Source organism: Tinamus guttatus, unplaced genomic scaffold (genome assembly GCF_059628265.1).
Source record: "Tinamus guttatus ecotype Peru unplaced genomic scaffold, ASM5962826v1 Tinamus_guttatus_pri_ptg000202l, whole genome shotgun sequence".
Taxonomy (NCBI): Eukaryota; Metazoa; Chordata; class Aves; order Tinamiformes; family Tinamidae; genus Tinamus; species Tinamus guttatus.
The window spans coordinates 2,223,941-2,247,180 of NW_028288736.1; the positions used below are offsets into that span (position 1 = coordinate 2,223,941).

At 38.1% G+C, this 23,240-nt stretch overlaps 2 protein-coding genes across 2 annotated transcripts; both read right to left on the bottom strand.

The window, feature by feature from the left end:
• Positions 1 to 407: 407 nt before the first annotated feature.
• On the bottom strand, positions 408 to 8,990 carry LRIT3 (leucine rich repeat, Ig-like and transmembrane domains 3). Its single transcript, XM_010212080.2, has 4 exons — positions 8,568 to 8,990; positions 7,707 to 8,185; positions 2,440 to 2,745; positions 408 to 1,648 (listed from the first exon to the last, which is right to left on the bottom strand). The coding sequence occupies exons 1-4, from the start codon at positions 8,681 to 8,683 to the stop codon at positions 582 to 584; spliced, it is 1,968 nt and encodes a 655-aa protein (XP_010210382.1). The 5' UTR covers positions 8,684 to 8,990; the 3' UTR covers positions 408 to 581.
• Positions 8,991 to 10,369: 1,379 nt separating this feature from the next.
• On the bottom strand, positions 10,370 to 19,586 carry RRH (retinal pigment epithelium-derived rhodopsin homolog). Its single transcript, XM_010212079.2, has 7 exons — positions 19,372 to 19,586; positions 14,781 to 14,971; positions 13,523 to 13,622; positions 12,696 to 12,849; positions 12,164 to 12,332; positions 11,099 to 11,277; positions 10,370 to 10,626 (listed from the first exon to the last, which is right to left on the bottom strand). Exons 1-7 carry the CDS (start codon positions 19,475 to 19,477, stop codon positions 10,521 to 10,523), a joined length of 1,005 nt encoding a protein of 334 aa, XP_010210381.2. The 5' UTR covers positions 19,478 to 19,586; the 3' UTR covers positions 10,370 to 10,520.
• Between the last annotated feature and the right edge of the window lie 3,654 nt (positions 19,587 to 23,240).

Genomic DNA, 23,240 nt, shown 5'->3' on the forward strand with positions numbered 1-23,240 from the left:
CAAAATGACAGTGTGGTGTGGACTGTACCTTCCAAGAGCCCATAACCTGTGGTTATCTAGCCTCAGTCTTCATCGGCCTGAGATCGCATCCAGTCCAAGATACTGTACAGACATAAATGATATCTGGAAGTACAAGCTGATGTCCGAAGAAATTTGTATTTTCAAATACAGTTTTGACTTCAATAGAAGTAGTTTGAGTTGTAGTTGTAATTAATACTTGATACATACAACTTGCACATAGTAGAAACACAGAAACAAGAAGATAGAACAGCATAATGTTTTAATGAAAACAAAAAATAGAAGATCATTAACCAGGCAAGATAACTTCAAGCTATATTTACTCCTTAAGAATGTCATTCCCTCACATCCAAAGCAACAGTCATTGCAAAAAGCAGCCCACATTTTTCTTCTATTCCACCTCCTACCCACCATGCTACTCACCCAGCAGACTGCATTATATCAGATGATATATATAACTGCAATACTTTTTAACTGGCACCAACCTGCTTCCAGATGCAGTATCATCATTTTGGATTAATTTTATCCCTTGTATATTCCACCTCCTCCATCCTCACCCATGCTCAACAGAGATACTCAGATCTAGAGCCCTCACTTTTGAAGGTCATTTGAGAATCCATGCTTGACCTAGAACAAAGAAGGAGTCTTTCAGATTCATTTGTGTACCTTCGTGCCCAAAGTTCTCCTGCTGTATTCACCACTCGAGGCTTGAGAGACAGTGTTTCAAATTTCACATAGGTCTCTTTTGCAAGGTCAGCTTCCTTAGCAGTTTTAGGTTTTCCATGAAGTTGTTTTAAAACTTTGTAGAGTAAGAAAAATATCAAAGGTAAAACAACTACACATGCTGCACTACTGGCCACTATCAGAATAGAGAACTGAGAGCTGCTTTCATCATTTAGCCCGTCAGTGGAGAAAATAATGCATTGCTCTTTGGTAGGTGGCACTCCTTTGGGAGAGACACATGCCATGTACTGAGTGCTGGGCTGCAACCCATCAATTGTGACTTTGTTTTTGCTAGAATCAGTACTCAGAGGCAGCATGTCTTTCTCACCATACTTTGAGTATAACACAGTCACTGCAGAGTTGCTTGTAGCATTGACAGTTTTCCAAGTTAAGGTCACTCTTTCATCTGTTTCACTGATCACTCTTAGGTTCTTTACAGTGATGTTTTGTTCGGCCATAGCTGTTGCATTCAGTGAAGCCTCCTCACCTTTCCTGTTCACCTCCGCAGCCTGCTTTTTGTTTCCATTTGTCATTGCCTTTGAATTTTTCTTTCCATCTATCGTGGGCCTGGACTGCCTCTTGTCAGTAACCTTGGCACTTGTTGATTTTTCAGTGGTAACCAGTGCTGTGGTGGTTGATGGAGGGAGAAGAGGAGTGGTTGTTCTCTCAGGTCCCCGCTTGGATTCCTCTTGTGTAGTGTTCTGTCCCTCTACCTCTTGCTTCCTCCCATATTTCTGTGGCGACATAGTTGTGGTAACCACACCAACCACTGTGAGAGTAACAGCAGCTTCTGACATTCCTGCTAAATTCTTGGCTTTACATCTGTATTCCCCTGCGTCCTTGTATGAAATCCCCGTCAAGCTTATTATAGACCATCTGACACCCTCTCCAGGTGTTTCTTGAATTACTACAGAAAAATGCAAAAAGTAAAAAGGCAAATGAAGAGAAAATGTTAAACTACTCCTCCCTGCAATTATTTCTGCCAAAAAGAACCATATATAACAAACATTTAAAAGCAAACAAACAAAACAAAGCAAAACCTTCATACACACACATACACACACTCCTTCCAACTATGGAAGCCCCTGGTATGGTACAATATTGTATTATTGCAAAAAAATGCTCAGTAAAAATGGAACTGCGAAGTTCTGCAGAAACTACAGGATAATTTGCAATGGCACTAAGTAAAGAAAAATACAAAGAGAAGTATCTTAAAGCTACCAAGCAATTAAAAATTAAAAGTCTCTGACTTCAGATGACACTAAACACATTAGCTGTTTAAAACATTTATGAAAATGATAATTCTTGTCTCAATACACTTCAATGCTTTGGACAATCTCCCTCCTCAGACCTAAGATTTAGGCTAACTGCTAACTACTTCTTAGCAAGAAACTTTCTGTGCAAATTATTGCAGAAATATCTATCGTAGCATATCACAGCTAGAAAGGTATCAGCCACAGCTTCTTTAGTATTGACGATGGTCTTCGCAAATAAGTTGTAACATTTGCGAATAACATTTAAAACACACACTCGGTTATAGGCTCACTAGCTCTTCTTAATTTGAAAATAGCACATACTGGAATAACTGGTCCATTTTGTTTAGGATGATGTTCTCAAAGGACAAACAAGACAATACTTTTAGCCTCGCCTAGGAGGGAAAAAAAAAAAAAAAAAGAAAAAAAGAAAACACTATTATACCTGTATAGTTCACTGGTATATTGTCTGATCTGGTCCAAGTAAGCTGTGGTGTTGGGTACCCGGTTGCATCGCAGCGTAAGAGAACATTGCTTCCCAGAGGAGAAGTGATTTTTGTTGCTGATGTCATCACAGATGGCTTAAGACACTGCTCTAACTCAGCTCGCTGGAACAAGATCCCTGCCAAGCTCTCAGGTCCACTACAATAAATCAGTGGATCAAGAAGCACAACTGAGGTATCCGCAATTTTGGAAAATTCAATTAGCTTTGAAATGCGACAGTCACAAAACCATGGATTGTCCTGCAAACCTGAAGCAAGAAAGGGAGGAAAAAAAAAAAGTCATCAGACGGTATCTGACTGTTGTAATTACTGTTCAGCACATGATTACACCAAGTATGATGGAAGTGGGCCAATTTAATTATTCCAATTTAATCCTTCCGCCTTCAATTTGTCTCTTTTTGTTTGGCTGGTTGATGTCAGATATTTTGCAGAGGTGAGCAAGAAGGATCTATATCTTTTCTTCACAGAAGTTTACAAACCATAGCAATACATTCACAATAAATAATAAATTACATGGTAATCAATTGGAGCATGGTAATAAATTATTACTAAAAAAGCACTACTTTATTAAACTGCTATTTATCCAGGAAAAAAAAAACACTCTGAAAAGACATCTTAAAACTGACAGTGTAGAATTTTGGACAGTCTGCGATGCATTAAAAAATTAAAAAGTGAAGAAAATAGGAAGGACCATTAAAAAAAAAAGCTTATAACTTTTTATGGTTATTACTTTTTTATGCCCTTCTGTTAGACACAGTATTTCCTTCGTGATTCCAAAGTCTCTGACTTCTCAATCTTGGTGAATGGCTATAGTGAAACAAAGACCATTTCTTAAAAGTTTAAGTCTAAAGCCTCAGCTGGTACCAAATATTTTGCTATGTTGATTTCAACAGGGCAACATCCACTTTATCTGGTAGAACAGCACAGTTTATCACTCATTTGATCATTTGACTTACACCATTGTACACCTTTTTCATTTTGAGTATGAGCAATAAACAGAAATTAAAGTGAAATGACCAGAACCCCTAACCCTTGCATATACTGGATTAGTGCAACAAAGAAGTCATTACTTAAATCCCAATAGAGAGAAAAACAAAACACATAAAACATCTGTAAATATAGTTCAGTAGGTGAAGTGATGTATTTTTAGTAGTTATTAAATCAACTAATGGAAATATTATGTATCAGCAATCTCTACTTCTCATTTTGGAAGAAGCCTAGAGATATAAAAGTACATGAATAATTAGTTACTATTGTCTTTTACTGACTGACCAGGATTAGGTTATTTTAAGCATAATGACAGTGATTGGTTATAGCAATGATAAAGCCTGATTAATCCCCGCTCTTTAAAACAAGACCTGACCTGAAGCAATTCCATGACTGACATCACAATCCCATTTCACCCTTCCAGGCAAAGAGATTTTGCATCTATCGCTATCTGTTACCCTTAAGAACAGAAGAGGAGATACCAAGAAAACTGTAGGAGAAACCGCTTTTCAGTGGAAAGAAAAAAAAAAAAAAAAGGGGGGGGGGGGAAACTACTGTAAACACCAAACATACATTCACAAACACAAGTATCTAGTTTTTCATCTGCAGTAAAATGACAATAAAGTGAAGCCACAAGATTTTTAATCCATGGCTCCAAACAGTAAAGCCCACATCTCCCACTGCTTCCCTGTGCTTCCTACACAGACACACATACCATATTTTCACTGGGGAGCAGGCTCAGGAAAAGCAGTATCTACCTCACCACCCAGCATAACTAGTGGGAGCCTGATGGGCCCTGCTGCATTTCAAATTCTTGGCACTTATACAGGCCACAGAGGAAAGATTTTGTCTAACAGCCACTCTGAAATGCTGGATTTCTTCATCTCTCTCAGAGACTCACTAGATGTATTTTTCATATGCAAATTGCTACTACCATTATTCAAGCCAGAAATTTGAGTTTGTGCACTGCGGCCATTGCTGAAGCTTAGTTGTGTTTTGGATAAAAGTACTAGGGTACAGCTCCAGGGCTAACCAAGACAGTCCCAGAGGCTCAACTCCCACACTTAATTCTACTGCTTGTCAGCCTTTACACAGCTTTGGTTCAAAGCATTTCAAAGAGCTCCCTTCGAGACAAGGCCAGACACAGCTCCAGGGATAGCTCACTCCAGGGACTCCCTGAAGGATGGACCAGCAGCTGATGGCAAGGATGGTTCTTCTACTCCGTTCATTCCTCCAACACAAGCACAGCAGGTTCTGCACCTTCGTGGTATTATGAACTGACATAAGGAGATGCTAGTTGTCAGCCACCAGCCCGGGACTTCCGCAATACAGCTCAGAGGGAACCTGAACTTTCTCTAACATACAACTCTCTTGAAGTTCAAGATACTGCAGATAAAAATCTTGCTTGATGTTAAATATATATACACACACACACATATATACATACATATATGGAAAAATAAAAAGCACATATGCACAAAAATCCAAGTTTGGCAATTTGCTGTTGCTGATGCCCTTAATTAAACACAGTGACAACGTTGTTTTGCCAGAATAGGAAAGGAGCTAGTTCAAGTTATAATTGCTTACACTAAATAACACAAAACCAGTATTTCTGTGCTCTGACTTCCAGCTCCTAGCAGTGCTCTGGCTGCAGTTATCCTTCCGTGTAGGCAAAAGGGCCAGACTGAGCACTCCCAATGTGAACAGCAAGACGGCAGAGGACATTCTTGGGTACCAGAGCGAGTAGAGTGTGCAACTATGGGCAATACATTTTAAAAGAAACATATTTAAAACACAAGAGAGTCAAAAAAGAATCAGTAAATGGGGTAGGAAATGGAGGAAAACAAGCAAAACAAACCCAAAGCATGTATACACACCCTCTATAAGAAATGGATGAATGAAGTGGTTCAAATAGGTAAGAAGGAAGGCAGCAAAACAGAAAGGAAAATATGATGATCTTTCAATACATTAAAGGTTATTCCAAGAGACGATAATTAGTTGTTGTGTTCTTGCCCATCTCATGTAGGACAAGAGGTAATCAGCTTAGTCTGCAGTAAGGTAGATTGAGGTTAGATATTAAGAGAAACTTTCTCACTCTATTGACAGATAAGCACTGGTTAACTGGGATAAGGTTACCCTGGAAGGCTATGGAATGGCTTTCCTGCAGCTTTTAAGAACAGCAACAGCTTAGCCAAACAGTAGGAAGGGTTCAGGCCATCTGGATGTGCACCCCAGCAGCAGCACGAGATGGAGGAATTCTTAAAACTCTTTCTAATCTCGTACTTCTTTGATACTCGTTTTCATCTCAAAGGAGGAGGATCTCTGGGGTTTGCCTCTCCTCCCTCAGGCTCCAACAATCACAGAGACCGTGAGGGACAGCAGACAGTGCTGCAGAACATACCTTATAACTGTCTTTTAAGCCAACATCTTGTGGCTGAAGTGTTAAGAGACATTTTTTACTCTTTTAGTCACAAGAGGGCCATGACATCAATGAATCAAAGTTTAAGCAAATTATCCACAGCTGAAAAGCAGGTTTCAACCCACTACAATGCAACTACTACCAAGGAATTTGGATTTTCAGATTCAAATCTATGTTGACTGCACACAGAGCCTCCCTCAGAAAAGGAAAAACAAGGTGCTGTTTGAAACCTGTATGCTTTCCTCCTGGAGATCTGTATTCAAGCCCCATTTTAGTCCATAAACAAAAATGATCCAAAGGTCTCATCCTAACTCTCTAGAAAAGTCAGCATTGGTACCACAGAGTTTAGCAGGACTAACGGAGGTTGGCAAAGTGCTTGTACCAACAAAGCCTACAGATTTTTATTTATTTACTTATTTAGGTATTGAGGGCAATATAAAGCGAGCAAACCAAATAAACACTGGGACGCTAATGTAAGGAGATCCTCAGGAGGACTAAATCTAGCACAGTCAGCTCCTACGTTGCCCCCTGTTATAGCCTACAGTGCGGAAAGAGAGAAAGAGCTAGACTTACTTTTCCAGCATTTCTGTAATGAAATAAAAAACAAGATCCTTTCAGCAGCACGAACCTACACTTACCATGCATGTGAGGAGTCTGATCAGTTTTCTTGCATTAAGTTACTTACTCATCTAAAGGAGTTTCAGATTGCAATTTCTGCTGCAAGACAAAGCAGCTAAACACAGGAACACTGAATACTGGCTTTAGACCAAGAAGCTGGAAATAGTGGGCAGTATAAACACAGGGCAGAGCTCTACCACTGGGCACAGAATTTCTGCAGTAAGTTTATGGAAAGCCAGTTGTTCACCTGCTGCTGGTTTTCTCCCCTTCCACCTGCTACACTACACTAAAAAAATGGCAAAAAATGCACATACACATGAGAGAGAGAGAGAGAAAAAAAAAGTTACAGAAAAAAAAGCTATTGATAGAGCTGCTCCAGGAACACTCTGAAATCACAAAGAGCGTACCTGAAAAATGAGTACCTGTAAGGTACTGTGAGGAAAAAAAGAACAGTCACAAGAAGAACTGACATGGTGGTCTACTAAAAACTAGAGACATTTGAAATAGAATTATGAAAAATAGGAATGTAGATAGGCCAGTCTTAAGTGCTTATCTTAATGATTACGAAAAGTGCTGTAAAACTTTAGGGATCAGAGTTCTACTCTTCCCCTCATTTTTCATCATGTAAATTGGGGAAAAATATCAGGATAATTAGTCAGCTTCAGAGTAATGCAAAGTCAACATGAGTCAGGGAGAGAGGAAAGCTGCCCTCTTTTGAGGCACCAATAGTCTGCAATAGCGTATTTCAGGTTTTCATAAAAGTATTGACCCTAATCATGTGGTTTGTGAGCCACTACAAAAAAACAGCTCTAAATGGACATGCTTATGTTTGCAAGCATACACATTCACTGATGAGGTAAATGTCCTCAGAAATATAATTCTTGTAAAGTCAGCATTCATCTGAACACTCAATATTCCTTATGGCCTGTATTCCCAGAGAGAGGAACCCAATAGCTTTTTTTCCTCAGTGTTACAAAAGTGAAGTAACAACATACTGAGGCCACTATATTCATTTTATAATTGACAACAAGAGGGAAAAAAATACTATAAATATCACACAGAGAAAATCAGAAGCATATACTGGATTAAAACCCACTCTCCCAAATCCCGGGCTAGCACCCTACCTGCTTTACCTTGCAAGTTAATATTTACATACTTTCTAATGCAGTAGGTTCCTGAACATACCTAAAATTACTCTCTGCGTTGCCAGACTGTCCCTGTTCTTGGATGGGGAAGCTTCCGAGAAAAGGGGCCAAATGTCCATTAAGTCTGATGGCAGGGTGGTTAGCTTGTTGCTGGATATGTCCAGGTAGGTGAGTCTTCTCAGGTACCTGCCGGCATCCGCTGGAATGCTGGTCACTTTATTGTTATGTAAATCTAGGGTCCGTAGGTTGGGCATCTCCGCCAGTGATTCCCAAGGGAAAGTTGAGAGCAGGTTACCATCCAACCGTAACTCATGCAGTTGTTTCAAATTATAAAAACTGCTGATATCAATGTTAGCTACGCAGTTGTAAGTTAGCCACAAGTATTTGAGATCTACTAAATAGTAAAAGGCTTCTGTTGGGATCCTTCGTACAACAGTTTTTTCTATACGAAGTTTTACAGTATCCACAGGAACATTCACAGGGATCTCAAACATATCAGGATCATTACAGAGCACAGACCTGGCATCAAAAAAAGAGAGAGATCTGTACTGCATTATCAGAAATTTGTATACCAAATTTTAATGTAAATGATATTACTTTATTCCATATTACTGGCACAATAAAGAACGTCAAATCAGGAGTAGTCCTCTGCATTTAAAATAATAATTAAAAAAGACAATTAGAAGTAGCTAGCCTCTAAATACAAAGCCATTAAAACAAAGCATCATCACCATCTGCTCCTACCAGGAATGCTAGCCGTGTAACAGTGGTATAATATATGCCACTATTTCTAAGCAACTATGACAAACTAAAGTTTGCAACATCCCAGAAATATTACTTTCAATTTTCTCAGCCCTCTCCCTTATAAATTGCCTTATACAGAAAATAATAAAAAGTATACCTTGTTCCAGTGCCATCACTTCTGCCATGGTAAATGCAAGTGCATTGCGAAGGACAAAAACCACTTACTTCTTCAAAAAAGCTCATTATGAGGTATAAGCATGTAAACAGATACATGGTTTCTTCACAGAAAAAAAAAAAAAAACTGATATGAACAAACTTGAAAACTTTATTTCCAGGTGCTCATGTGCTGTGTGCTACAAATGTGAATCTAGACATCCATTTAGTAACAGCAGATTACATCAGATTAGCCAAGATCTGTAGTTACTTAACCTTCAAATGTATCCTGAAAGGCATCAGCTAAATCAGCCTGTTCTTTGTTGTGTCAGAAGAACACATTCTGTACTAAATTATATCCAACATGTTTCAATACTATTTTAATATGCAACTATGACTGTAAAGGTAGTCCATAATAAGATATCTCTTTACTGTTTCTGAGGGCTAGTGTATTAGCTAATATCCATAAGGTATTCCAAGGTCTTTGAAGGAAATCTATTACAGAAAGTACAGCACTAGAAAATATTATCTAAAGAGGATATTGCATAATATCTACTTTAATACTAGAAATCGCAAATTATTAGAAAGGCTAGATTTTTTAAAAAATCTATTTTGAGAAGTTTTACCAAAAATCTGCATATTTTAAATAACAGCTACACCCTGCAAAGCTAAACTTCAGCTATTTCCATGTTATCACTTTAGTATTAATAATATTAAAATAGAGCCACAGAAACAAACTCTTTGCTGGCGCAAATCATACTCAAGAGCATTGTGAAGTTAAATCTCACCAAGTCAGGTTTAAAATACATATTCTAAATTATTTATTTTCCCAGCAGCTTTGAGTATCTCAAAATCAAACGTATTACTTGATTTTGCTTTTTTACATTTGATGTACATTAAGTTAAACATTTTGCATTGCAAAGTGACAATACTACTTAAGAGTGGTATCCCTTCAGACAGACATTAGAGGTCTTAAAAGAAAACACAGAGAGCTGAGTAGCTTTAGCTGTATAAAGTCGTAATGGATTAAATATATCTGAAGTATCACTGAGACTTTCGCGAGCGAGAAGATAACCTGAGAATAATCCAGAGTGCATAGGCTGCCATCCACACATAGATCTATACACAGTCATTGCTTCTAGTCTGAACAGTTACTCATAACGACAAACCTCTTTTTTTGAAAGGTATACAGCAGACCTATATAACCATAAGATTGACTTTGAAATGATGAAAAGCCACAATAAATATTTACTCAGTTTTATGAGCCTTCTGGATATAAAGTTTTAGATTGCAGTCTGTCCTGTTTTCATGACTTTCTGTGCAGTCACAAATATACTATTACTAAAGCAAAAGTCACCTTTCCCACATGTCCTTTTGATTCTGTGACCAAAGATTTTAAAAATTCATTAACTATCACCAAATCCGTACAAAATCCTTAAAGCTGATAACAACAGGTTCTAGGGCTTAGTTAGATGTTCTGGTACCTTAACATACTCACTGAAATAGAACTTTGCAAGGCATGTCAATCCGGAAACACAGTTTAGCTATATATATATATAAAATACATCTATACATATGCTAGTATATACACACACACGAAGGTAGAATCCCAATTATTGAAAGTCAAAAGAAAATACAAGAGTAAAACCTTTGTTACTGAAGCTCATCATTTCCTGCTATAGTTTCTCCCAGCCCCTACCTCACCTTGTCCAAGAGTTTAAAGAAGATTTCACTGACCTGCTTTGTTTGCAGCAGGCATACTGGACCATTCAGTCTCTTTCCCTGAAACTAAGTTTAAACTTTTTTTTTTTCCTTTTTGTTTATAAATCATCTAAAACATGATTGTGAATAGCAGGAAGCAGCTGGCTGGATGAGGCAGATTACTATACCAAACAAATAACTGTGACCCGGGTTTGACTCCTTTCTATTCAACATATGCAGGCAAATGAAGGAAGTTTTACGATGTCAGTGTGTTCCGAGACACGCTCATGGGCAAGGCATTGTTTATAGTTATCTCTTGTCGTCTCTGACATCGCACCATTGCCAGGATTGCCCTCCGAAACCTGCATAGGACAAAAAAAGGAAAGCACAAAAATAGTTAGTCCAAGAGGCAAAAGCAACCTAGCTGAGCTGGCTGAGTACTCTGACTCTGGTTAGCAAAACTTCATAAATAAAAAGGTTTGACTTACTTATTTCAATGAAAAGCATCAGCCCAGCTGAAACAAGTCAGACTATGACAAAACTCAAATCAAGCAAAAAAATCCACAGAACTTACAAGTCACTAAGAAGTCTCACATTTTGACCACAGACATTAAAGACAACCAGTCTACCATTGACCCAACCCAAAATGCACAACGAGTCTCTCATGATAAGCCAAAAAATAGCTTTCAAACAGATCTAATAAAAAGCAACACTGACATGTTACCAAAATGTTCATTAATTTAGGATTTTCTGAAGCTGAACTGAACAATTTCTTTATGCCCAAAAGATCATGAAGTAGACTGGAACTCTTAGTTCACAATTAAGAACACTTACTTCTTGTTTGCAACTACATAAATGCAGGGATTATAGAATGTGGAAGACTTTGCAAACAGAGGAGCTATAATGGCCATCACAGGAGAAATTTTCTTTGGGTCTCCAAAGGAAGACCATAAACACACAATGGAATATGGAGACCATGCCACCAAAAACATCACAATCATCACAATGGACATCTGTAAACAAGAGGAACACACACACAACTGATATTACATGCAGATGAACACCTCTCAATCTAACAAAAAAAAATGCATATGCATCCGTGTGGAAAATATACCTATACAAAGCCAAACAACCCAGAAATAACACATTACTTGTGCCCATATTCTTTTCTCTAGTGACAGACAAGATTAGAAAGGAGAGCTTTTCTGATCCATAACCAATAAACAAGCTATGACTTATAGAGAAGATTCCTACATAAATACAAAAGCAGTACCCCTTAAAAACATATATATTATATGAAAGAACATCTTCATTTAGAAGCTCATCTTTGGTGAAAAAAGCAAGCAGTCCAATTTTAAAGGATAGTATTTATCTCTGAAGCCTATTCTGATTCAATTTACTTTTCAATTTACTTTCCAATTCAATTTCAAATTGCCAAACATGGCAATACCCTTTCATGCCTAGGTCATGAGTTTAAGTCAGAGCTGACCAATGCACTTCTGATCACCCGTGAACCTAGCAGGAAAACCTAGAGACTCTGCAGACACAAGGAGTATACAATCCTCCCAGGATTTCTCTGACCTACATTTCTATGTGATGAAAGTAGAAACAGGGAATATTTGTGTTGTTCCTGGCCTTCAATGTAGCTATTTGTATACATTTCCCAACTACGGAAAGAGTAACTTTCTGAAAGTAAGCAATGTAGTATTATTAAAAAAAAAAAAAAAAATCAAGCCAAGAATTTTCATCTTGGCTAACTTACAGTTAATATTTAGTAAGCAAGAACAAAAAGTGAGAATGTAGGGAAAAAAATGCTTAAAAAGGCTGCATTGCTCTTCTGCCTCCAGACTTGGACACAAAAGAACATGCCTAAAAAGAAATAGCCTTCATTTGCCATACCTTTGTTACATCTACTTGGTCAGACCAGTCAATATTGATGCTCTCCAAGCAGTTATTGGCTGCGTAGTGTTTCATCCTCCTGGAAACATTGTAGTAACAGTAAAACATGACTGCTAGGGGTACAACAAAATTAACAGCAATTACACTCATTGTGTAGGAAACAAAGGACCTGGTAAGACAAAAAAAACACAAACACCACAGTAAATTACAACTATCCAACCACAAAAAGTTATTACAAAATTCAATACTTTGATTTGATTATGACATTTAAAAAGTACTTCAAAAAATCAGGAAAATTTTCCTTAGCATGGGTTTTTGATAGTGGCTACAAGCCTTACAGTTTCCAAAATGTTTATTCTCCCTAGTCTTGCTCTGCATTATTTCCATGGTTTTTGATTTTTTTTTTTTAAACACAATTTTGGTTCCATACTTTAGAAAGAAAATTTTATTCCTTTAATAATAAATTAAATATTTTTAATCTTCAACAAGACAACAAATTTAAAAAACACGAAGAGGGAGGGGGGAATCTTACGGATCATTTTTCCTCCAGTTTACTGTGCACGTTGCTCCAGTTGGATCAGGAGCGTAGCTAGCCCAGCCTACAGCAGGCATGGAGGCCCAAAAGACTGCATTTATCCAAGCAGCAATGATCAGAGTGGCATAGTTACGGGCAGTCATTCTCCTTCCTATAACCAAGCACACACAATTACAAACAAGTGTCATCTTCTGTTGAAGCATATTAATCCTTTCAGAGGACTACACTTCTGAACATTATAACATGCCCATTTCACACTTCCGATGATAAAAATCAAGTTTTCCAGCTCAAATGCACTTTACACCATCACCTATCCCAACTCAAAGCATAATGACAAAACCTGATCCTAATCCCAGTACATTCAAGAATAAGTATCTTCATGTTTGCAGGAAAGGAAGGAATAAAAAAAAGAGGAGGAATGAAGTTATAGCACAGCTATAACTGGTAGGAATGAATAAAATCCAGTATGATGCTAGCACATTGGCTTGGCATCTGTCAGAAACATCCCACAGATGAAAGCTTCTGGTGTGCTTCTACAAAGAGGTGGGGTCTTCTATTAAGTTGGATATAGCAAATACAGTTTGGAAATGGATGGAAGAAAAAAAAAATAAGGCAGAACTGTAGTTCAAATCTGCAATTTTCACCTGCAAAAGCAGTACTATTCACATAACTAGATTGGGGCATGATCCTACAGTATTTGGTTAAGTGCATAATTTAAAAATATGTCCAGTACTTCAATTACATATTCTTAAGATGACAATACAGTTAGAATGATAGCTCACAGTGGACATACAGTGAATGTTTTGTGATCAAGTATACAGTACCTATATCAGGCCTGCAGATTGTCAGATAACGGTCAACTGCAACAACAGTAAGCAAACCAATGCTTGCCATTCCAAAAAAGATATTTAAGGCAGCATAGATCTGAAATTTAAAAAAAAAAAAAAGTCTTTGTGACAAATCTTTCAAAGGTATAAGCACAGGTTTGTGGACTAAATCTGAAGTACTGCAATATACTACATGTGGTACAATACACCAATACACTCAATGTGGTCTGTGTTCTCTTCCATTAGCATGATACTGAATGAACTAATTGAGTGCAAGCAATTTGGAGCTAGCCAATTTCAAATTAAACATTTTAAAAGTGACTTGCTTGCATGTATATCAGAAACCCTAAGGAAGTGAAAAAAGTAAAGAAATGACATACTTCATGAAAAATCTGAGATTCACAGGTAGAAGGTTTGGAGTTTGTGCACAAGGGATCGTACTGCACGTGGGCTGAAATCCCAGCATGAGCCGAAACCATCTGCTCAGTTGTCCCCTAGACAACCTGACCAGGAATGGTGACGGGGAGGGCTATGCTGCCACTGGCACAACCACATACAGACCCTTGTGCCAGATCACATGCTACAAGTCGTAACAGAAACATGTGATATTATGCTGGCTCAGTTCAAATAATTTACTTATTTTAGGTTGACCTGAGCTATGCTTCAAACGATCTTAACAGCTCCCAAAGCACTGCTAGTGAGATTTCACATTAACTTCAGCCCACAAAGGGAGAGTCACTCTAGATCAAAGGTTATTACATTCAGGCTTCCAGTGAAACAACAGCTTATTTTTTAGCTCAGCATAATTGTGCGATCAAGAAAGTGATGCCAGTTTGTTATAACCATCCATTATCATACACAGGACTAAAAATTTACGGTGTCACTCATTTCCCTTGAGTAATATTTACTTATTTTCCTGGTCTCAAGCTCTCCAGTCTTTTAAGAAGTAAAATTGTTTCCAAAACAGTTTTCATTTGAGGATTTCATATCTTAAAGCCATTTTAAAAACTCAAATTAATAAGTGTAAGGTTATATTTCAATATTTTCAGATTTTAAATGATAAATTTATGGTAAAATCCAACCCAAATCCTCTGTTCCAAAATGCTGACTTTAAAGAAAATTAGTTTCAGGTCTACAGTCAAATGTGGCACCTCCACCTCATCTGTAAAAAGAACAAAATATCAAATAGGACTACTATTATCTCTCGGTTTGCTTTTAAGTGCTTGAGACTTGCTTCCTAACTGAACTGAAATACCTGGCATCCAGTATATCCAAATTTCCAACTTCCATGTAGGTCTGAAGCAGCAGACATAGGGTAACCGATGCCACTGACACCAATGTCAGTAAAAGCCAAATTGATAATAATTGCGTTGGTTGCTGTTCGAAGCTCTTTGTACTTAACAAAGATGCCTAACACAACAATGTTACTGAAAATGCTTATCACTCCTGTAGGAACAGAGAGAAAAGGGAATTTAACAAAAGATGCAGGCAAGCCAACAATATGCATGCAAAACAAAGTACAGCCTACTGTAATATCAGAGTCCTGAACAAATTTAATTTTTCAATCAAATGTAATTCAATAAAGACAAAAGACAAAAGAAAGGGAGAAGTTCTGATACTAATTAGAGAACTCGCATTTGGATTTTGCAAAGGCTTAAGGTGTTAGTGGATTGCTTTGTTGATCTTGGTACTTCCTAAGTGATAGCAACATGAACAGCAAATATTCAGAAGAATTTAGGATTACAATTCAGAATTTCAGTCACTGAAATTTCTAGCACTTCTGTCTACGTGCCCAAAAAGAATGCAAGTCAGCAAGCTGATAAAAAGCAGGGTTAATGGACCATTACAGAGATTCACCAGGTCTAGCTAAAGCCCCTCTGCCACCACTTCATTTCCTCCTTTCTCTCAAGAGATTTTCCTGTGTAGTCAGGTAAAAGCAGTATTTATTCCTGGGTAAAAGGAATACTAGGAAAAAAATATAAATCATTATGCTTTGACCTTGCCTATGTCCATCCTAGACTACTGCTCTCTCTGTTCATGAGGGCCCAACTCCTTGCAAAGTTGGCTCATGTTGTTGTAAACTATTTTCTAAAGCACGAAGCCCTGTCAAGCCGCCCAGCTCCATGGCTCCAAGCTCCATGGCTACTACACAGCTATGCTAAAAGTCCAGCTGTGTGCTGGACATGCACCTGCCTAAATAAGCTGTGTATTTTTAAGCTGCTCTGGGCTGGCTTGGTTTGCTATGTTGTTTTTCTCATCTTTGGCACACTTTACTATTTCTATCTTTTTAGAACTGGAACTCCTGACTTCACAGAAACTGCGGCCCAGAAACTTAAACACAAGAGTTTCTAAACCCGCCGTGTGGCAAGTGCTTTGACAATTAAACTATATGCAGTAGAGGCAGCACAAAGTGTGTGCAAACTGTTCCTTCCAAGTCGATTCTTAGGTAACACAAGAAATACCTAGTAGCCCAAATAAAGAGATGCAATAAACAGTATTAAAACTAACACGTACATTCCCCTATCTTCGTATCCAACCTCTATGAAATTTGTTTGGGACTTAATAGCACTCTATGAGATACCCAGGACTCTCCTCTTTAGGATCCTTTTCACCAGCAAGCTTTTTTTAATCCTGATGACCTACATGAAAACCTCTACCTACTCCCCTTCTCAGGCTCTTCCCCCTTCCTGAGCAAACCTTACTGCACTGCAGTTTGCATGGCACCCCCACAGGACAGCTTTCCTTTGTCCTGTTGTTTTTTTTTTTTTTTTTTTTTTTCCCCTCTTCAGAGTCTGGTCCATTGCAGAAATATTTGGAGCAGAATCCCATCTCCCAGACTCCTATTAATAGCAGCAATAAGTCCCGCACTACAAATAAAAGTAATAAGAACCACTAAAAATAAACACTCCTCCCTTGCATCTCAGTTAAGTAGCCACAGCCTTTTTCAACAAAAGGCAGAATTTCAACACGTTCAAGAAAATATAGAAAATTACTTTAAAAGTAACTTGTAAATAATGACAGAAATTGGCAAAGTGGTCAAAGATTCCCTAGACCAGTAGAGTTGATACAATAATACTGTTTCAAAGCCTAAATAAAAACATCTGCCTAATTTGGGCATATGAAATTACGTTATCCACATAAACGCCTCCCCAAATTTTTCAGCTTTATAGTTAAAAAGCTTCAGCTATGAACTATACCTTTCAGCATCAAGAGGTTAATCTGTGAAGAGCTTAAGCAAATGGCTGTCACCCCAAATGCAGTGTTAAAGATGTAAATGCTACCTCAGCGGCATTTATCTGAATCACTATGTTCATCAAGAACCACATGAAATAGATGTGAAAATGGGCAGAGAAGAGAAACCAATGCAATTGTAGTAACATATAAAAAACAAAGAAAATGCCTTGTCTATGCAATGCTGGCGATGATACCACTTTTTTAGCTGTTAAATGAAGTTCAATTTCAATTAGGTGCATTAGTACAGTTTCTATAATACCTATACCTCACCTGAGGAGTTTCACTTCAATGCTACTTTTATCAATACTGTTCTCCTATATTACAGAAGTACTAACAGACTGCGTAATCTTGAACCCAAATGAGGAAAACTCACTTTCAGTTGTATTGCATTTTCTTCTACCTGTGAACAGACACGCTTGGGAGTTTTCAAAGGACCTGCACAGCACATAGAAACTGCACTACAAAGAAAAAGGTGTTGGATGGTGGACAGCTCCATGAACACCAACTATGACATTGCACACATTTTAGGAGTGACATTGATGCTACGGATTGCTGCTAGAATTACAAGCTTATACAGTAGTACAAGCTCCCTATGATACATTTTTAATAGGTATTATATATACCAGGAATGAAACCAGAAATTCAACAGGACTATAAACCCATAGTCTCAGGGCAAAGGAAGATCCTATTAACTCCACTAGAATTTTGTGCCTCAGAATCCGGTGTTTAAAAAAAAAAGAAAAAAAAGAAAAAAAGAAAGAAGCCGGAAGAGAAATTGCTAAGCCTATATTCAGCAAAGATTTCAGCACAACTAGAAAAAAAAATCATGGTAGAGCCAAAAAGAGTTCCTGGGAGCACAGCATGATAAAGACAATAGATTCATTTTCAATAAAGTGAGGAAAAACACACAGCATCAGGGAGTTGAATCTCTTCCCTACTGTCTTCTCTACTTGTGAGAAGCAGGTCATGTAGTGGAACAAAGTTGTTGCTCCAGGAGCAAATAAGCAGTGCTCATTTATTAGAAGGTAGGGAGCGCGCAGAAAGAGAGTTTTAGCAACCTGATCATCAGCTAGGAAAAACTCATCTGATTCAGAAAAATAGGTGGATGCTGCTAATTGACCTGTGAAATATTTTATGGTTAGATAAGAATTTGCACTCTAAACTCAAGATAAAGACAAAATCCTCATGTATGCCCTGATCAAAACCAGGAGAATTTCTTATTTTTCATCTTTCCAGGGAAGCAAAATAAACTAAAGGAGACTGAATGAAAACACAAGCCCTAATAAAGCAGAATACATTGAATAGCAGCATCAAAACTATGGAGTACAAATTAAATTTATTTATAATATGGAATTTACTATTCCAGGAAACATTTTAAAGATATTCCAGAGTATTTTGTTACAAGCTGAAGGCTATCAGCGAAGCAGCACTGCTTCCTGCAGTCTGAGTGGGGGGGTCGTCACTAGAATGGTCGTCACTGTGGTCGTCACTAGAATGATACACTGATCACTACAGAGAGCAATGCTTTAACAATGCCTTCCTTCTCAGAAAACATCTCCATAGTTTCTCAGCAAATCTTCCAACTGGTATTAAGCCAGCGACACAAACTTCCCTAAAAACCTGAATTAACTCATTGGTTTTGCATTGAAAAATATCCCCTTTATGAGAAGATTTGATATGTACATTTTATTTAGAGAAGCTGTCTGAAGTGGTAAGTATCATCAATATTATCTACATGCCTTAAGCAGAAGAATATTTGCTGGTATTTCAAAAGCTAGCTCTAGAACAGAAAATGTGCCCTAAGTGAAGATATTGGCTATCAATAAAGTATCTATAAATGGATTTTAATTTTGAAAAGGTATAGAAGGCTCATTTTTAAACACAGCAGCTTATAGTTTTTATTTCAAGATATTTCACTGGTAACAAACAACGCTTCAAACACAAAACAAGGAATTCCAAAGTAGCTGCAGTTTTCACAATGAGAAAGTTTTCAGGAAAACATTATTCCATAACGATGCCAGCCTTAGCCGGAGGCCATTACAGTGGAAGCGAACACATGATGTCAAGCCTTCCAGCGTGCTTTTTCTAACGTATGTCATCAGTGAAAAATACAACTGCAACTGGAGTCTGCTCTTCTCTCTGACTAACGACCAGCTACCTCTAAGGCTCATTCCAAGCCTTCCCCTTACATCCCCCTAGCAGACACCCTCTCACATGCTCAGACTACACATATATTATTATGAACATGTGGTCCAAGAGAAATCTCAAGATAGCTTCAAGCACATCACAGAAAAATGCAAGCTGTGACAGCTATGTCCTATTTTTACCTCTTTTGCAAGCTGGCAGAAATTAATTCTCACTCTCTTCTATAATTACATATCGACAAAATACGTTTTTCAACATACCACACTGCTTTCAACTATACAGCAAAAAATATAATGTTTCTGCACACTTCAGTCTGCTGATTTGTGAATTGCCAGTAAACTACCAGGAAAAGCTATTAGATATTTGCGTAATACAAAATGAAATACCATTGTTATCTTACAAAACAATCATTCAAATACACAGTTCTGTTTAAGAGAAGAAATGCATCAACTCGCTAATGCCCATACCTGCTGTTATTAAGTAAGCTGCAACTATGTTGTGCTCAGTCTGTGTAAAGGCTGAATGAGCTTCATTGTCTCCCTCGGAAGAGTTGGCTGAACCATTCCGAAGCATGCTGGACAAAAAAGACTGTGCTCTAGCCTCCGTGGTAATTCATCAAGCAGACAAAACACTATCGAATTGTCACACAAATTCTTTCATTATGCAACAGACTCAATGAACAATTAAAAAAAAGGGGGGCGGGGGGGGCGGGCACCAGTTTCCACAGACGTTCTCCAAGATTTAATTGGGACTAAATTGCAAAGAAGTTTACACTCCCAATCTATGCAGGAGGAAAGCCTGTTAATTAAAACGAAGAGCCGTACAGAACAGAGTACATTTTCAACTGGATGCTTAACCTTCATTCTTACTGCTAAAGAGATTAACTATCACATGCTCCCAAACTTTTTATTTCAAACCTCTTGTGCAATATTTTCAGCAAAAATTGGCTCAAGTCAGTTGGTCACCAGCCTGGTTTGGAATTAATTCTAATCATCACAGAGAACAAAACCACAGGACAACATAGAAACAAACAAACAAACAAAATCTCTAAAAAGCAGGACATGCTTTTTAGCCTGCAAAATCCATCTCTTCAAATCTTAAGAGGCCTACTTCTTTTTACAACTCTTCAAGATTAGCAGACAAGATCAAACACAGTCCGATATTTTCTGAGGTGAAGTGTAACTATTGAAAAACCCAAACATATTTTTAAAACTATCTGGCTGCAAAAAACAGGCTATTGAACATGCCTCACGAGTCTGAATTTCTTCCTCTCAAAACACACATAGGTAAGCTCACATTGGAAAACTTCATCTAAGCATTTTACTGGACAGCAAATTACTAAGTTATGTTCCAAAGCCCCAAACAGCAGTTTGTTTTGTTCTCAACGATGATATGGCAGCACACTGCCACAGCCCAGAGCTAGACTGAAAAAGCTTTTTGCAAAAGCTGGTATAAATATTAGCTGCAATACACCATCACCCAAAGACCATGCAGGCAGAGTTAGGGTAAGTAATTGAAGATGTATACGACCAGCTCCCCTTCATAGAGTTGTCTGTCTCCGGGTTTGTGCTTATAGAGAGTACCTAAGTGACAGGAAAGAGCAATTTGTGGTTATTCAGCTGTATGTAGCTCCCAGGCTAGGGCTGAGCCTTGGGAGCAGCAGTGAGGTTTTAGTGACACCAGGAGTTTGAAAGCAATACAGACATTCAATAAAAATGGGCTACACCTGTAGAGATACTCCTATTTCCACCCATGAAACACCCCTAAAGTTTCTCATCATCCTTCTTATTCCTCATCATTTCAAGACAGACATGTTTTATTTTTCATCCATTTGAATCTGAAGGTATGAACATTTTGATACATCACTTAGTCAGGCCACTTAGTCATCACTGTGACAAAAGATCATGTGTCTCAGTTCTACCAGCAAATATATTTCTTTTTAACCCTACAGTATCTACATTCACTCTTATGGTTCTCAGGGTACTCAACATCTCCTGTCAGAAATGATTAGGCAGGAATGAGGCAGGAGGTTTCTGAAAGGAAAGAGGATTTATTTGACAACGAAGCCACTTCCCTAGTCCTGCCTTGAAAGATAAAAGCTTAATGATGATTTGATTACTCTGCTTTCCTCCTCTGAAACTCTGTTAAGATCAACCTCAAACCTTGCAACTTCTATAGAAATTGGAGCTTGCAATGTATGAAGCAAGCATTATATGCTCATAAAAGCAAAGAATTTCTGGTTTTATTTGAATAGGATGCCAAATTTGGGGTTAGCATGGTTAATGAGACCATATAGGTTTCATACATGTCAGTTAAAACATAGTTCCCAGTATGTACAGTCTATTCTATGAACCATTATACTATTTCCAACTCGTCTTGTCTTGAATTTGGCTAATTCTAAAGTGATAGAAATTGAGACAAAAAGTCAAAATTAAAGATATAAACAACTTATCACACACATGTCAGTAAAGTGTTTTCTAGAACTCTGGAGTTCATAAAAAAGACACAATAATGAAATCAATATTAAAATTTACAAGCAACCCACAAAGTTGGAAATGCAGTTCCCAAGCCAGGCAAAGTATGACTTACTTCATATTCCTTTCTAGTACTGCCATATAGAAAATTAGAAACTTAAGTTCTTTTTATTCTCCCATAAGAGTCAGTACTACTCAGGTCAGAGGCAGGTTTTGTGATTTCAACTGATGGAGCTCTTCTTTTCCACCTGGGTCTGGTCGGTAGCAACAAAAGCCAATTTCTAGTTAAGTCCATTCTTCTTTTCACAGCTATTTGTATAGATACGAGGCAATGCACAACTTATAACTGCAATGTTTGAAACCCATTAAAAGTTGTTATATGTATTTAAGAGTGTATTTCAATCCACAAGTGTAGACACACTTACTGTCTTGAAAAAAAAAAATACACCAAAAACTTTTTACTATTTTCTAAAAGCCTCCCTGTACATTAAACATATCAGCACTAGATGGCTGTATTTAGCAGCACTTTTCTTTCATCTTATTTCCAGAATAGATGAAAATGGTTCCAAACAAAGGAAAAAAAATCTATTTAATAGTTCTCCTTTCACAAGTCTCTAAATTTAGACTACTAGTTATTCTGACTCTGTAAACTAAGGAGCCTTTCAGCTAACTGAAAAAAAAATGTAAGGGGACTCAAAAAGCTTTTCACTTGTTACTCTTCTTATTCATACCATAACCAGGCCTTCTCGAAGGTAACATCATCTACCGCTACCACGTTTGCACAATTGCCAGTAACTGCACCAGTGTATGTGTGCCCATCCACTATCCCCTGTTTTGAAATACATGAGTAAAACTGCGCTAAGACTCAGCTAACAGTCTAACTTCAGCTGACAAGTGGAGAAGGAGACAGTAAGGCGACAACACTGCTCTCATGTCCAAGGCAGAGAAATAAAACATTCTGGAGTGCAATGAAGCTTACCTGCTCCTGAGCTTCAAAGTAGCATCACAGAGTAACAGAAAAGTTCGGGATAGAAGAAAATCTTCTCTCTAAAGTGGGAGAACCTGTATTTTAGCCCACAGTAACACTACACAGTGGACAAGTCAGAGTTGTCTTTTAAAATTTTACAAGATGCTGCATTTGTGTGTCTCCTATTACACTTGGCAACTACTAACATTAAGAGGGCAAGGTCAGGTCACAATGCAGAAAAGGCAGCACAAAACAAGTCCAGATGGATCATACCACAATAAAACACCTATCCTTATCCAGCACCTTGTGTGGGGGGCGGGGGGAGGACAGACATCACCACAAGGCAGATACCAACATACTTGTCTGTACACCACTTCCTCAAATGGCAGCTCATTTCAGGCCTAGTGACTGAGGACTTTCTTTTATCTGCATCTGAATGTCCCTTTACCTCCACAAGGACCCAAGATAACAAACCACCTCTAGGTATCTGCTGTTCTCATCCAATATCACCTGTGTTAAGGTGCCTCATTTGTTTCTCAGCTGGGACTGGGCAGCCAGATAATACAGTCCGTTTTCCTATTATCAGAGACAGTTCTTCCCCCTACAGCTACAATGGGCAAGATAGTTCTTTTACCTCCTTGCAAAAGAGATGTGAATGTCTTTGCTTTGACCTTGCAAGGGCTCCAGACTTAACTATGACTCACAGCTCCACCTGCTGAGAGACTGATAGCATAGATTTCTTGTCCCAGCCTGAAACTGCTACCATAGAAGTGAATACTGATAGCTCTCAGGCCAGGCAATTGAAAGACCTTATTGGTGCAGTCTTACCTTATCAGTGCAGTCTTCCGAGGTCTGGAAAAGTATGTCTCTGAAGCTTGCAGTAAGCACAGCTCTG